The sequence below is a fragment of the Callospermophilus lateralis genome, chromosome 1 (assembly GCF_048772815.1).
Source record: "Callospermophilus lateralis isolate mCalLat2 chromosome 1, mCalLat2.hap1, whole genome shotgun sequence".
Lineage (NCBI taxonomy): Eukaryota > Metazoa > Chordata > Mammalia > Rodentia > Sciuridae > Callospermophilus > Callospermophilus lateralis.
The window spans coordinates 213631950-213648764 of NC_135305.1; the positions used below are offsets into that span (position 1 = coordinate 213631950).

The 16815-nt window shown below is 47.7% G+C and overlaps 1 protein-coding gene across 1 annotated transcript in view; it reads left to right on the forward strand.

Annotated features, from left to right (window-relative positions):
- Nucleotides 1–16815, forward strand: part of Adgre3 (adhesion G protein-coupled receptor E3) — a 28409-nt gene extending 11594 nt beyond the window's left edge. The window contains exons 5-14 of the mRNA XM_076857632.2: nucleotides 2304–2487; nucleotides 3254–3373; nucleotides 5807–5991; nucleotides 7437–7604; nucleotides 8916–9113; nucleotides 11225–11460; nucleotides 11962–12028; nucleotides 12253–12344; nucleotides 13480–13648; nucleotides 16705–16815. Coding sequence (XP_076713747.2) covers nucleotides 2304–2487; nucleotides 3254–3373; nucleotides 5807–5991; nucleotides 7437–7604; nucleotides 8916–9113; nucleotides 11225–11460; nucleotides 11962–12028; nucleotides 12253–12344; nucleotides 13480–13648; nucleotides 16705–16815 — 1530 coding nt within the window. The remainder of the gene's footprint in view (nucleotides 1–2303; nucleotides 2488–3253; nucleotides 3374–5806; nucleotides 5992–7436; nucleotides 7605–8915; nucleotides 9114–11224; nucleotides 11461–11961; nucleotides 12029–12252; nucleotides 12345–13479; nucleotides 13649–16704) is intronic.

Genomic DNA, 16815 nt, shown 5'->3' on the forward strand with positions numbered 1-16815 from the left:
CTACAGAGGGATATTGGCTGTTCATGGTGAGTGTGTGCATGCCACTGACATGTTCACCTTAAAATGATCAATTTTAGGTTATGCAAATGTCACCTAAAAATGCATTTCAAAAAAAAATGTCCTCTTTCTGGGTTAGAATTACTGTAGCAATTCTGAAGGGCAAAGACTTCAGCATCTACTCTGTGCAAGTGAATTTAAGCCAACAGGACTTTCAACACTGTTTAGAGGAGAGGAATAGACTTTATGTATCAGACAGGAGAATGGGAGGCTACTCCCAAACTAGAAAGCTCAGCTCAGAGCTGGGCACACCTCTAATTCCAGGCACTTGGGAGGCTGAGGCAGGAGGATGGCAAGTTCAAAGCCAGCCTTGGCAACTTAGTGAGACCCTGTCAACAAACAAACAAACAAAGCTCCAAATCTTCATGAAAACTTGTTGAACTAAAAGAGAAAAATGTTAAAAAGATTTATTTGAATCTCAATTCTGAGAGTTCCTCCAACCCTCTCTTTATTTCATTTTTTGAGTGACACAGATGTGTACGTATCTATGAGATTCAGTGCGATGCTCTCACTCGCGTACATGAGTAGTTATCAATGCAGGGTAATTAGCAGATTCACACCATAACCCCACCATGGACTTATAGAGAGTCTACTTAAAGTCTCTCTTCGGTGTGTTATGATTAACGGCTCTCCTGCTCCACGAAGCACCACAACTCCGTCCTCCTGTCGATCTGTGGCATTGAACCACTGACCAACCTTTCTCCATCCCCTCCCACTTCCTTCCCTGCCTCTAGTAGCCAATTCTATCCTCAACTTCCATGAGATCAAAGTGCTCTGAGCTGGAACTCTTCCATGAGATTCACAGTGAGATCGAGCCGTGTTTGTCCTTAGTGGCTTATTTAAACGTTGCTCTGCTCACGACATTTGGGTGTGATCCCATTTCCCTCTAAAGAGCATCCACTCACCCCAGGAGCATTTACTGAGCATCTTTGCCAATCTCTATTCCACCTACTGAGAAAGACCTGCAAACAAGAAAGGTCCCCGCGCTGATGAAACTCGCCATCTGGGGCTTGATGCCCTCATGAACCCCCTAGAGAGTCGTAAAGTACAGGTCTGGCTTCAGCATACCTGGGCTGGGGTTTGAGATTTTGCATTCCTAACAGGCTTCTGGGTAATGCTGCTCCTCCAAGGACCATATTTTGACTACAAGGATGTGGGGAGAGACATTCAGCATTAAAAAATTTCTTTCAAATCACCTTGGCCCTTCCTTCTTCCCCAGCACCTCTCTTGGCTAGTCATCTCTATTAATCTGTTTTCATTACTATAATAAAACACCTGAGACAGGCTATCTTTATAAAGAAAAGAGGTTTATTTAGTTCTAGAGGTCAATGAAGTTGGCATCAGCTTGGCTCTAGAGAAGACCTCATGATGGCTGGTGTCACAATAATGTGGGAGGCAGTAGTAATGCGGGGAGGCTCACAATCCCAAACAGGAAGCTAGAGAGCAATTCAGAGGTCAGGTTTTCTCCTATCAGAGTTCACTCTCCCAAGAACGACTATAATCGCCTTCCAAGGGCACCGCCCTCAATGACCTAAGGGCCTCCCATTAGACCCCGCCTCTTAAAGGTCCACAGCATCTCCCCACATTGCCACAGAGAACCAAGCCTCTGCCACAGAACCCTCAGGGTGCGCATTCAAACTGTATCCAAGCTCAGCACCATCGGGGTCACGTCCCTTGGTTTGCAAAGGCCAGTCAGAGTGCTCTGAGCTGGAACTCGGATTCAGGGGTTTCTTGGCTTTGCCTACTAGCACTGGAGACCGGGTCATGCTTGGTAGTGGGCAGCTGTCCTAATTTCATAGGACATTGAACAGCAAGATGCCAAGAGCAACCTCCCCCTTGCTATAACACCAAAGATTTCTTTCACCACTGGTAAAGGTCTCCAGGGTTGAAGAAGGTGCAGATTTTCCCCCCAGTTGAGAATCACTGGCCTGTTTCAGACTTACCACTATGGTAATAACTAGCCTTTACATGGTGTTTATCAGGCAAAAAGGCTGTTCTGAAAGCACAGCGTCTCATAACTCATTCAACTTAAAAAAACAAAACAAACACAAAAAAACTCTATAAGGTCCTGTGTCTGTCTTAGGTACAGAAGGATTGAGTGACTTGCCTAAGGTCACACAGCAGGAATGAATGGTGGAGTCAAGATTTGAACCTGGGTCCTCTGGCTCCAGAACCTCCTTCCCACTCTCCCTTTGGTTATGGGAGCTACCAGATTTGGTTTCTAAAAATTCCTTATGTCTTCAAAGCTCCAACAGGTTGTCAACAACTTTGAGTCACTTCTCACCAATCAGACTTTCTGGGGAGCAGGAAGCAAGCAAGAAGTCGCCTCAACAGCTTCGTCTGTCCTCCAGAATGTGGAATCCAAAGTTCTAGAAACCGCCTTGAGGGCCCCAGGACAAAAAATCCAGAAGGTCCAAAACAGTACTGTGGGTAAGAAGACGATAGAGAAGGAATGAACCAGGCTGCGACCCAGACCAGCAGGGCCTGGGTGAAGTAATTAACAAACACACTGCATGAGCCCGTTTATGTCACTGCTAGGAAACAGACTGCTGTGTGAGGAGGAAGGCTGAGAGGGACAACAGGCAGGAGGCAGAACCTCTGGGGAGCCTGACGGGGTGGTGGAAATGTCCTACTAGCACAATCGGGTGGTGGCTTCATGGCGTAAACTCAACGACTTGAACACTTTGATGTGTGCGGTCTCTTGGACCTCGATTACACCTCCATGAAGCTGCTTTGCAAAGATATTGAAATCCCAGTGGTTTGGGAGGCTTAGGCAGGAGGTTCGCAAGTTCAAAGCCAGCCTCAGCTACTTAGCGAGGCCCTAAGCAACTTAGTGAGAGCCTGTGTCTAAGTAAAATATAAAAAAGGCTGGCTCCGTGGTTAAGCGCCCCTGGGTTCAATCCTGTAATCCCAGCTATCGGGAGGCTGAGGCACAAGGACTGCAAATTCAAGGCCTGCCTTAGCAAGTTAGCGAGAATAGACAATGGTCTCCAATCCTGGGTCTATTATTTTGACTTAAAAGGAATTTAATTTTGGGTGCTGAGCCTATAATTTTGACTTAAAAGTAATTTGGGGAGGTGCTGGGGTCTTGTGGTGCTAGGTAAACACTCCACCACTGACCACACCCCCAGCCCACTAGGCAACTTTCAAAGGTTCTTATAACATCAGTAAACTGGACCCTTGCTTTCCTCACCAGCTGTCGAAACTCGAGTGGTCTCAGACAACTGCTCTGAAGAAAGAGAGGCATTCCACTTACACACCCAGATGAACTCGGTGGACATCCACTGCATCGATGTCATCCAGGGACGCGCACAAGGTAGGGGCAAGCGGCACCCAGAGCCCTCAGAGCAGGGCCTCGGGCAAGTCCCTGGGAAATGTGCCCTGAAGCCTCCTCCCCAATGGCTTGTTGCCCTTGGGCTTTGCCATTGGAGTTTTTTCCTTTCAAAAATACGCAATGACATCTTCCCCAAGGGGAGCCTTTCTGATCTGCCGCATGGAAAAGACTTCTATGAAATTTGGGGGTCGGGGGTTAATCTTCCCGGGTCTTGGTTTTGCGTTCACCCAAAGCAGACCCTGGGTGAACAAATGTACGGAGTCTGTTTGGAAAATGACACCAGAAAACACCAGTGCGTGTATGGGTCGGGGGTCTCCAGTGAAACCCCACCGACAGGGTGAGGGCCTAGGTGTGTGCTCCCAGGATGACAGAGGCTGGTCTGGGCAGGCCAGTTGGAGACCCCGGGAAGAGCTAATGTCGCAGCTTGAATCCAGAGATACTCAGGAGGCAGAAGTTCCTCTTCTTTGGAAGTTCTCAGTCTGTTTTCTCTCAAGGCCTTCAACTGATAAGATGAGATCCACCCACATTTTAAGGAGGGAAATCTGCTTTTACTCAAAATCTATTTGCTTCAATGTGAATCTCATATAAAATTTTTTTTAAAAAATTTTAAAAAGCCTTCACAGCAACCTTCAGACTGATGTCGTACCAAATATCTAGGTCCCGTGGCCTAGCCAAGTGACACATTATTATCTAGGTAAAGAGAAGTGAGACCAAAGCAAAGGCAACCTGTCAGGATACCTGAGCAATCAGGTTACTGCTGGGGCCCAGGGGGCTCCAAGGTGTCCTTCCATGTGATCCAAGGGGCACCCTCCCACTTGGCTATTCCACTTAGGGTAGGGGCTGAGGAGCTGACCACCTGCTCTGGTCTGTTTGTGGGTGGTAACAGGCCTCTCCAGCCACCCTGTGGGCAGCCAAATACCGTCACTCAGAGGGTCATGCTGCTTGTCATAGAATCCACCTGTAGGTTGGGGGCCTTACAGCAGCCTCTACGGCTCATACAGAAAGCAATGGGTTGTTACCCACTGTCCCGGGATCAGCAGACTTTCTGATTTTTCAAGACAAACCAAAAATGGGGTTGCATAAGGAAAACTTCCAAATTTTAAGTTTGGCAATATTTTTCCTATACTTGCAATGGAAACATGATAGCTAACAGCATAATAAATGGGGTCTGGCTTTGTCCATTTGGGTTGCTGTTAACAGAATCCCTGAGCCTGGGTAATTTACAAAGAACAGAAGTTTGTTTCCCGCTGTTCTGGAGGCTGGGAGTCTAAGATCAGTGCACGGGCTCTTGCTGCATCATTCCATCGTGGAGAGAGGAGGGGCTAACAACTTCTAGAGTGCCATTCACATGTTCATGCAGGCAGAGCCCTTGTGACCCAAACACCTCCCAAAAGGCCCTACCTCCCAACACGGCTGCATGGGGGATTAAATTTCCAGCACACAAATTTTGGGGAACACGCTCAGACCTAACAGGAACCATCAAAGGCTTAATATCTGTAACTAATTCAGGCCATCCTGATCCACCCCATATCTCTGATCAAAGGGAAGCTATGGGTGCTGTGGGTCCTATGGGTCCTATGATTTGAAGGCATTCCCTAAAATTCATGTATTGGAAAGTAAGTCTCCAAATTCACATGTTGATGGTGTTTGGAGGTAGGCCTTTGGGAAGTGACTAGGATGGGAGGAGGTCGGAAGGGTGAGATCCCCATCGTCATGGGATTAGCAGCTTTCTAAGAAGAGGAAGAGGGACCCAAGTTTGCATGCTCCGCCTTTTGAAGGCACCCTCTTGCCCTTCCATCTTCCACCATGGGATGATGCAGCAAGAAGGCCCTCATCAGATGCTGTGCAGATATTAACATCATGCCCTGGGACCTCCCAGCCTCCGGAACCGCAAGCCAAATAAGTTTCTTTTCTTTATTAATTACCCAGTCTCTCGTACTCTGTTGTAACCACACACTGACAGTAGGTGTTCACTGAATTAGACAAATGTTTACAGACCATCTCTACCACTTGAGTTTCCCCAGCTGGTGGGTTAGGGGAGACGGTCTACTAGTTAAATAAAGGGGCATGATGTGTCGGGTGCTTAGGAATGATGAAGAAGGATAAGAGAGACATTGGGAAGGAACTGTTTTGTACACCATCCATGAAGCCTTGATTAGGTGATGTTGGAGCAGAAACCTGTGGAAGGCCAGGAACCCCCCAGGCAGCTGTGTGGGGGAGAGTCTTGGAGGCAGCAGGTACAGCGTACAAAGGCAACGACAGGGAGAGTCGAGGAATGGGGAAAGGCCGATGGGGATGAGGTAGCGCGGACTGAACCAGGGCCCTGCACTCTAAGTGAGCGCTCGGCCACCGAGCCCCAGCCCCAGGCCGCACGGCCCCCCACACCCCGCTAAAGGCTCCCTTCCGTTTCCTCAGGTCCCAGTGCGGTTGCCTTCATCTCCTATGCTTCTCTGGGAAACATCCTCAATGCGACTTTTTTTGAAAAGGCCGAGGAGAAGGACCCGCTCTACCTGAACTCCCAGGTGGTGAGTGCCGCGGTGGCACCCAGAAGGAACTCGTCTCTCTCCCATTCTGTCACTCTGACCTTCCAGAACTTGAAGGTGGGTGGAAGTCGTGCTGGCCCTGGTCAGATTTTGTGAGCCTAAACCCATTTGCATGCCGTTTCCCCACCCCCCCACCCCACAGGCCACCCCCAGCCAGCCCACCTCCTGGGCCCGTGAAGTGACACCGTGCAAGTCCTTGAGATGAGGGAAAGAGCTAAGAATATTTTCATTCTCTCTCCTTGTGGTATCGCAGTCATACACCGTCCTTCTCACTGCAGGATCGATGCCTGTGTTGATAAGAAGTCAGGGACGGAATTGGTGTAAAGGGACTGGGCTCCGAGCCAGTGTGGAAGGAAACCAGGTCTCAGTCTCTGTTTTCACTGGACTCCCACAGGGAGGGGCGAGGTCTGAAGCCAAGAAAATATCATAAAAGTCTGGCCCCCAACAGCCCTGGCTTTATTTTACCTTATGTAAATAGAGCTAAGGCTACACAGCAGGTGTCCTGGCAGCCACTTGGAATATGGCTTAACTTGGGAGACACTGTGCTAAGTGAAATAAGCCAGGACACAGAGACAAGCCCGGCCTGGTCTCACTGGCATGGAATCTAAGGAACTTGGCCTCCTAGAAACTGTGAGTCCAATAGTGGCCACCAGAGACCATGGGGAGGACAGACAGACAGGGGTGCGGGAGGTTAGTCCATGGGACAAAGTTGCAATTGCATAAGGAAATAAGTTCTGCCATTTTATTATATAATAGAATGACTTTAGGTAATAATAATAACAATACTAAATTCTATGTTTCAAAATAGTTAAAAGCCAAGATTTTTAATATACTCACCAAAAAAAAAAAAAAAAAAAGTGATATAGGGGCTGGGGCTAGGGCTCCGTGGTAGAGTACTTGCCTAGCATGTTTGAGGCACTGGGTTCAATCCTCAGCACTGCATATAAATAAATAAATGAAATAAAGATCCATCAACATCTAAAAATATATTTTTAAAAAGTGACACATACTTGAGGATATATACATACATATCTGCTCAAGTACATATGTATATATATATCCTCGAATGTATGTGTATATATAATATACATACATGCATATACCCAAAAGTACAGCATAGTCAAGTGTGATGGCCCATGCATGGAATCCCAGCTACTCAGGAGGCTGAAGCAGGAGGACTGCAAACTCAAGGCCAACCTGGGCAATTAAACAAGATCCTGCCTCAAAATAAAATTTTTTTAAACGCTGGGAACATAGGTCAAAGATAGAGCACCTGGGTTCAATACCAATACCACAAAAAGAGCCCAGTATATACCCCATAAATGTGTGCAATTACCGGCTATAAACATGCATAATTATCAGGTATCAATTAAAGGTGATTTTAAACAGAGGTCCCCTGAGTGGCTCCTAACCCATGAGCCTTCACATGGGCACCCTGGCATGGACAGCCCTGGGAGTCACCCCTCCCGAGGAGGAAGACCATGAGCTCATTCTGTTTCCAGATGAAACCCAGCAGCCGAAAGGCCTTCTGCGTCTACTGGAAGGTCACAGAGGCGGGTGGCCACTGGTCCAGGGACGGCTGTTTCCTCACACAAGTGAACCAAAGTCACACCGTCTGCAATTCCACGCACCTGTCCAGTTTTGCTGTCCTCGTGGCCTTCACCAGCCAGGTACGATGTGAGCGTTTAACTCTTCCTCATAGGACAGTCATCCATCAGTGTCCATGGACCAGAACCCCATGAAGACACCAAAATCAATGGAAGCCCAAGTCCCTTACTTCAGATGACATAGCATTTGCATAGAACCAACCCACATCCTCCCGTATATTTTAAATCACATCTAAATAACTGACAATACTTCATACAATGTAAATTCTGTTCATAGTTGTTATACTGTATTGTTGAGAGAATAATGTCCAAACAAAAAAAAAACTGTACACATTTAGTACAGATCCAATTTTTTTCTGAATGTTTTCAGTTCAAGATTGCTCGATTCCTTGCTGTGTTAGTCAGATCCCTGTGGCTGTGACAAAATACCTGAGAAAATCAACTTAGAGGAGAAAAGATTTATTTCAGCTCATGGCTTCAGAGGTTTCAGTCTGTGGTCCCTTGACCCTGTCTGTCACTCTGGGGGAAATGGGATCAGGTATCATGAAGACAGAGGGAAGGCCAGCAGAGTAGAGTGTTGGCTCTTTCCTCTCATGGTCACAGGGGCTGCCTGAAAGCTGCACTCCTGCTGCTGCCCGGCATCACAAGAGAATATTATATCAGTAGCCCAAGAAAATTACAAAACCCAACACACACTTTCTACTGAATGCACAGCACTTTGGCACCATCAAAAAATCAAGAAACTATAAGTCAAACCATCATAAGTTGGACTCTGCATATTGAATAGGACAAACAGTAGTAAGTTGTAAATGTGTGACGAAGCCACGGAGCTCGAGCTAGGGCGGTCGGCTGGATGGAGAAGTGACCAGGGAGAAGCCAAGCAGGCCTGTTGTGCAGAATTCTCTCAGCTTCGACTTCTCCAGTGAGAAGAATGTTACTTTCTCACCCTGGTATAGGGAGATCATCTTCCATATGGAGGTTTCGTCTCCTTCTTTTGAAGAAAAAGAGGAAGTTAAAGTGCTTTTTCTTGCACCTTCTGGTTTTGGGGGTTTTGTTGGTTTTTTTGACAGGATGAGGGAAGGTAGTGCTTTTACTTCCAAATAATTCTTCTTGCCAAAGTGACATGTTTGGGGTGGCCCATCCAGCCACCCATATTTGCATGCATATGTCCAAATGTCTACATTAAACAGGTCCATTCTGTTTACTAAATATGCCTCAATAAAGCTGAAAACAGAAAAAAAGTCATCTGGTAGACGCTTCCCACCTGTCATCAGGCATCATGCCTGTGTGGGGGACGCCCTAGTCCAGCGATGAGGGGAGGCCGGAACCCCAGAGCAGGGCACGAGGCTGTGAAGGCTCCTCCCTCTGCCCCAGGACGACGACCCGGTGCTGGACTTCATCACCTGCGTGGGGCTGGGCGTGTCGCTGCTGTGCCTGGTCCTGGCGGCCCTCACCTTCCTCCTGTGCAGAGCCATCCAGAACACCAGCACCTCCCTGCACCTGCAGCTCTCGCTCTGCCTCCTGCTGGCCCACCTGCTCTTCCTCACGGCCATCGACAGAACCCAGCCCAAGGTACCCAGGCGTCCCAGAGGGTGCTGAACCGCACGGGGCTCTAATCAAACAGCCTTAGGTCTGTAAGAGAGAAAAACAGTTTCCCTCTACCCTCCTGAGGTCTTAGCTGGGCGTCCTGTAACAAAGACTATGAGCAAGAGAAAGCAGCCCGAGTTTGTCACCAGCTGGATTTCACGTACCGAGGGAGAGAGGAAGGCAATGAGGAACTCTCCAAGAGGTGGCTTAGGACTCGGGTTAGACGGCATCCTCAACAAGACAGTCAGGTTTGGGAGAAGGACAGGTAAAGGAAGAGAAGTTTAGGGTGCCGGGGGCGGCGGGGGGGTGGGGGGGGGCGCCACGTGTGGGAAGGCAAATAGGCAGGAAATGCATGGTGGTTAGAGTGTGTCCTGCTCCAGGCTAAGGAGGATCTGAGTTGTCCTCAGTGGTCAACTGTTGTCCTTCCTGGTAGAGAGGAGAGGAGGACCCCCCGTACATGTGTGTCTGCATATATTATTTAAAAGGAAGGAAGGAAGGAATCCTGTCATTTGTGGCAACATGGTGAACCTGGAAGATGTTATGGTATGAAACAAGCCAGGCCCAGAGAGACGATCGCTCTGTGACCTCGTGTATGTAGAGCACATCGGAGGTCACCAGAGGCCAGAGGAGGGGAGGGGCGCTGGAGAGATGGTGGTCAAAGGATACAAAATTTCATTTAGACAAGAGGAGTAAGTTCAAGAGACCTATTGAGCAACATGGTCACTAGGGTTAGTAACACTGTATCGTGTTCTCTGAAAAATCACTGAATGCCAGGGGTATAGCCCATGCCCATAATCTCAGCAACTCAGGAGGCTGAGGCAGGAGGATCCCAAGTTTAAAGCCAGCCTCAACAATTTAGTGAGACCTTGTCTCAAAACAAAATATCAATGGGCTGGGGATGGGCTGGGGTTGTAGCTCAGTGGTAGAGTGTTTGCCTCCCACACATGAGGCCCTGGGTTCAATCCTCAGCACCACATAAAAAATAACAAATAAATAATAAAGTAAAGTGTTCATCTACAACTAAAAAAAAATTTTAAGGGTGGGAGCTAGGGCTATAGTTCAGTGGTTATGGGTCCCTGGGTTCAATCCCTGTTATCAAAAAAGTAGGAGGGATTATATATATATATATATATATATATATATATATATATATATATATATATATATATATATATTGAAGAATAGATTATTTAAGTGTTCTTATCACAAAAAGAATGATAAGTATATAGATTTATGTCTTTTTTTTCAGCAGATAATGGGAAAACTGAGAGCTCCTTTTTTGTTGTTTATTTGGTTGGTTTTTGTATTTTTATTTATTTATTTATTTGTTTGTTTTATGTTTGCTTCTTTCAGTTGCCTTTGGCTCAAAATAATTCTTATGCCAAAATGGCAATTTTTTTCCAAATTTTATTTTTATTTGACAAATGATAACTGAAGCTACTTGGGGGTACAATGTGAGGTTTCAGTACATGTCTACATTGTGCAATGATAATCCAGGCTAATCAACATATTTATCTCTTATTAAAAATCCACTCTCTTTTAGCAGGGTTCTGGGGTGTAGCTCAGCGGTAGAGAAGCGTGCTTGGCGTGTGCAAAGCCCTGGGCTCAACCTCCAGTGACAGGAAGGGAGGGAGGGAAGAGAGAGAAAAGACATTATTATTAACTATAGTGACTTTGGTCAAATGTTACAAATTTTGAGTTAGATCAGAGGAATAAGTTCAGGAGACCTGTCGTACAGCATGGTGACTACAGTCAAAACCCAAAAAAAAAAGAAAAGAATGATCAGTTTGTAACTTCTGAGCAGTAGAAGTACAGCAGAGAGTGGTGGTTTCAGAGGCCTTGGCCAAGGGGTATCAGCTAGACGGGGGAATAAGTTATAGAATTTACTGCCAAGTACCTTATTTCGGGGCAGCATATTCTGGTCCTGGGTCGGGCTGCAGGGGCTATTGTCCAGGTGCCCAGTGCTGGCCTTGGCCATCATCGCTCTTACTTTAATGCCCTTGGTCTGACATCAGGTGTTCTGAATCCAAAGCCAGCATGGAAGAGGCCCCGGGCCGCACTCCAGCTGGCACCCCTCCTGGGCCTCTCCTCCCCAGGTGCTGTGCGCGGTCATCGCGGGCGCCCTGCACTACCTCTACCTGGCTGCCTTCACCTGGATGCTGCTGGAGGGGCTCTTCCTCTTCCTCACGGCGCGGAACCTGACCGTGGTCAACTACTCCAGCGTGAACAAGCTCATGAAGTGGCTCCGGTTCCCGGTCGGCTACGGGGTTCCTGCAGTGATCGTGGCCATCTCAGCAGCATCCAGGCCTCACCTTTATGGGACACCTGCTCGGTGAGCGGCACCCTCACCCCGTGTCCCACACAGTGTCCCGGGATCGCCTTTCAGGGACAGTGTCAAAGGGCCACGATCAGAAAGTGGGAATCCAACTGTGTTCCACATTCTTAATAATAGCTTCCGCCTACCTTCCAGAGAGACAGTTGAAGATGGTGGCAAGAGTACAGAAGGTTCTGGAAGGAGGGAGTTTTGTGGTTCACTCTCAACTTTATCCGTCTCATAATCTGGGACCTTGTGTCCTCAGGATTTAGCCCTTCCATGCAACAATGGTAACCATTGTCCCAACCTCACAGTCCCGTGAAACCTCCACAGGACGGTGCTTCTAAAATGCTCAGTGGGACACTAATACACAGTAGTGAGCAATCAAAGCCACCATCGCCATCAGGTACCTTTCAGGGAGAGCCGGGAAAGCCCGCTGATAGGGAAGGTGTCACCTCAGGTCCTTCTGACCTGTGCTTGCTCTGATCTCTCTTTCCGTCCGTCTTCCCGTTGTCTCAGCTGCTGGCTCCGCCTGGACCAGGGATTCATCTGGGGGTTCCTCGGCCCCGTCTGCGCCATCATCCTCGTGAGTATGGGCCCCCAGTGTTCCTGACTGAAGAGGGGCCACCACAAATGCTGGGTGCAAGACAGGACGGGGCCGTGCATTGCCTCAGTTATGGTTCGACTTTCCTCCTGCTGCCTCTGTATTCAATCCCACGTGCCCAGTGGTAGAACTGCGCGTCTTTAGTGTGGACAAAACATACGTTATTTTAACTGGTACTCTGTGCCCGGTCTGTGTCTCTCCTGCAGGTGAATTTAGTGTTTTTTCTTTCGGTCCTTTGGCTTCTGAGAAAGAAACTTTCCTCCCTCAACAGTGAGGTGTCAACCATCCAGAACACGAGGTAGGATGGGCCGGGGGTGGGGTTGGGGGGGCCTCCTGCCACCCTTTCTCCCAGCCAGGCCCTGCCGGTCCCTCCTGCCCATCCACCCACAGAGGCACTCTGCAGCCATGCTGGGGGCTAGCGGGGACACTGTAACCATCTGCTGCCACAATTAACGGGAATTGTATTAGCTGGAGTACAGGCTGGACCCCTGAGAAGGGGCTTCCCACTCCACCTTCCCAAAGAAGAGAGGAGGAGACGTTGGTCCCTCTCAGCCATCCAGGGCTGGTGGACAAGCTGTCCTCCACAGAGTGACCAGGGACTCACACACTTTCTGTTTTGCTGTTCTGTCATCCTCTAGGATGCTGTCCTTGTCAGTATCCCATCCGTGGGAAAGAGGTGACATAGAAGTCATCCCATTGGCTGACCTTGGTCACGTGATGCTACCCAACTCCAAAGAAGCCTGGGAATTGTAGTCTAATTGTCAGCCATGTGCAGGGGCAGGGGGAGCTTAAAGGGAGAAGTCATCTAACACTGAAAGGAAAAAGAAAAAAAAACAGAAAAGAAAGAAAAAACTGGCAGTTTCCCCCAGAGAACACAAGATGCCTCAGGAGTTCCGTAGGTTAAGGTACTAAGAGCATTTTTGACTTAGTGATATTTTCAACTTTCTGTGAGTGTATGGGAGGCAATCCCAGGGTGAGTCAGGAGCATCTCTATTATGAAGATACGGGAACTGAGTTACAAGAAGATAAGGTAACTTGCCTGACCTCCCACAACTAGCAAGTGCTGGCTTGAATTTAAGTCCTGGTCTTACTTGAGTCCTCACTACTAACAACTACACTCTACACTACAGGGCTGTCTGTGTCCATTACAAAGCTTTTTTTTTTTTTTTTTTTTTTTTTTTTTTGCAGGGTGGGGGTGCCAGGGATTGAACTCAGGGGCAGTCAATCACTGAGCCACATCCCCAGCCCTATTTTGTATTTTATTTAGAGACAGGGTCTCACTGAGTTGCTTAGTGCCTCGCTTTTGCTGAGGCTGGCTTTGAACTCGTGACCCTCCTGCCTCAGGCTCCTGAGCCGCTGGGATGACAGGCATGTGCCACTGCACCCAGCTCCATTACAAGCTTTCTGACGTGACCATCTCTGACCCCTCTCAGGATGCTGACTCTCAAAGCCACAGCTCAGGTCCTCATCCTGGGCTGCACGTGGTGTCTGGGCGTCCTGCAGGTGGGTCCCGCTGGCCGGGTCCTGGCGTATCTCTTCACCATCATCAACAGCCTGCAGGGCTTTTTCATCTTCCTGGTCTACTGTCTGCTCAGCCAACAGGTAAACGCTGAGCCCTTTCTCTGTTGTTTTAAAACTGTGTTTTAAATATTGGAGGCATTTACTTTCCATGTCTTTAAATTTTCACGAGTCTGTCATCAATATGTGAACACACCTTGTCATTTATCTACTTTAAAGTGCTCTTGAAGGCGGACATAGAAAGTAGGTGAGTTATTGAGTGGGCTGGAGAGACTGGGGGAAGGGATAGGAGGGGTGGAGGAGGAACAGTGGTTCTTGGATAAAGCTCTACACATGTTTAAGGTGAAGGCTACAGAACTCTAGGAACATCCTAAAGCCATGGGGTTGCACACTTTAGATGGGTTGTGTAATAGGCGAATTCTATTTCAGAAAAGCTATTAACAAAAGCAAGATGTTATTGATTATAAGATCCCCTGATTTGCTAGTAGCTTTCGGAAAGCAGATGGTTGCTCTATCAGGGAAGGAGGTTCCTCCAGCTTTCCCACCACAAGAGTCAGCTCACGCTCATAACGGGCTGCGTCAAATATCTCAGTGGCATGAACACGAGAACTTCTTTCTCCTCCTCAGGCCTGCAGGTGGGGTTCAGTGACCCCGGCTGGGCTCGGCTTGGCTTGGTTCCTGGAGCAAATCAGATTCATATCTGCTCCTTCGACTCATCCTGAGGCTTAGGCAGAACTGGGAGCAGTTCTTCGGCATGTTTTTCTCATAACAATGAAAAATTACAAAGAGGCCAGGGGTACCCTGCCGGGCCATTTTAAGCCTGTGACCCTGCTCACATCACCCCCGCTGATGTGCCACTGGACAAAGTGCGTCAGGTGGCCAGGCCCAAAGCTAACGGGGAAAGAAGGCTTCACCCACCCCGAGGCTGAGACAGGGTGTACTGCTTCTAACTAGGAGTAAATAAAGCAACCTGCCACACCACTTGATACCAATTCTTCAGCGAATTTAACCAAGCCACGCTGATCCAGGCAGGATCAGCCAAACCCCAAAGACCTGAAGACCTGAGAGTGAGAAAAGCAAATATTTGTTTAAGCCACTGAGGTTTCTTGAAATTGTTTGTTATTTAGCATTAGCTGACTATTACAAGTGGGAACGCTGGAGAAAAAATACACGGTATAGTCTCCATGTTGGCACACTGACAGAATTCTACATGGAGCACTCATTCTATTTTACGGAACTGAGTGTCATCTGATTTCAGAATTGGAAATAAAGCCAACTGGTATCTTTAAACCCAATTGCTGTAGTTTAACCTTTGATGCTAATTCAAATAACAATGAGCTGTATGTGCAAAACAAACACCAGATTTTAAAACTTTTGTACAAAATAAAAAAGGCAGGTCCTCCCTGTCTTCCTCCGTCCTCCCACTTCCTCACGCTGAACACAAAATCAAACTTGGAATGGAAAAATAGCTCCTCAGGGATAAAGAAACTGAGCTTTCCAGAGAGCAGACATTCCCTGGGTTGGAACATCCACACGTTACTAATTGTCCAGGCACAAGAATGTTTGGTGACTTGTAGGACACTGAAAATACCTTAGTGAAGAAAGCAAATCTCAGAGCATTACTGCAGAGGGCTCCATTTTGTTCATGTAACCATATAAACACTCACTGGTTATGTTATTTTTGTGCACTCATTTGTGTGTTTAGGGCATATTAAAAGGGAACGTCAGCAATGTCTGGAGACGCGTCCCACTGTCACAACTAGGAGTGGGTTGCTATGGGCATCTAGTGGGTGGAGGCCGGGATGCTGTCCACACCCTCCAGTGCACAGGACTGTCCCCACCAGAAAGCACAATCCAACTCAAGATCTCCAGGGTGCCTTGTGTGGCAGACACTGACAGTGGCCTTCCCACAGCCCTTTGTTCCTCTCACCACACGCCTGAGGTTTCCTGTTACAACATTTATGACTTGGAGCCTGTGGGCTTCTTACTGCCCAGGAGGTGTGAGTGGCCCAAGCCTGGGACAAAGTGGCAGCGCCAGAGAGCAACGGTGCTTGAGAGCAGCCCTCAGCCAGTGACTGAACAGAGCTGGTGGATAAACACCCCAGCTCCCTCCCCTCAGGTGCGGTGACTCTGGAGTAGGTCACATGTCTCCTGGGGCTGCCCAAGGGAGCTGAGCCCCAGCTGCTCCAGTGGAAAGTTCCTGGATCCTTGGGACCACCCCTCAAATAAACTCCTTATACTTAAACTTTTGTTCCAAGTTCTAAATTCCTGGAGTAACCCAAATAAGAAAGATGGTTTCTGTAATATGAAAATATATTTATTGTAGTAAAATATGCACCACATAAAATTACCACTTAAATAAATGTTTCCCAAACTGGCCTCAAATTCCTGGGCTCAGGTGATCCTCCTGCCCCAGCCTCCTGAGTAGCTGGGACTACAGGTGTGTGCAACACCATGTGTAGTTTTTCCATCTGAATAATTTTTAAGTGCACAACTTATGGTCATTTTATTCATAATGTCATATAACCATTGCCACTGTCTCTAGTACTCTTTATCGGGACAAACAGGAACTCTGTACCTATCAGATAGTAACTCCCCATCCCCTCCTGCCAAGGTCCTGGCAACCACCAGTCTACTTTACATCTTGAGAATAATCTGACTATTCAAGGTACCTTATGTAAGTGGCATCGTACAGTCTGTGTTCCTCTGTGTCTGGCATTATTCACTTGGCAGGAGGTCTTCAAGGTTGAGCCATGAGTGGCGCATCCAAATATCCTTTTTTTTTTTTTTTGGTAGCAAGGATTGAACTCGGGGACACTCAACCCCTAAGCCACATCCCCAGCCCTGTTTTGTCTTTTATTTAGAGACAGGGTCTCACTGAGTTGCTTAGCGCCTCGCTGTTGCTGAGGCCGGCTTTGAACTTGTGATCCTCCTGCCTCAGCCTCTGGAGCCGCTGGGATGACAGGCGTGCCCCACTGCACCCGGCCAAATATCTTTCTTCTAAAGGCTGAATAACATTCCATCACATGGTTATGCCACATATTGTGAAATAAATCTCTATCTTCTTACTGATTCACTAGCTTTTCTCCTATTTTATAATCTTAACAAAAACCATCCTGGTATTTCCTTTGATATGTCAGGTCCGGAAACAATACCGAAAGTGGTTTAGTGATGTCACAAAATCAAAGTCTAAGTCTGAGATACAGACGCTCTCCAGCAGGCTTGGCCCCGATTTAAAACTCAGTGAATGA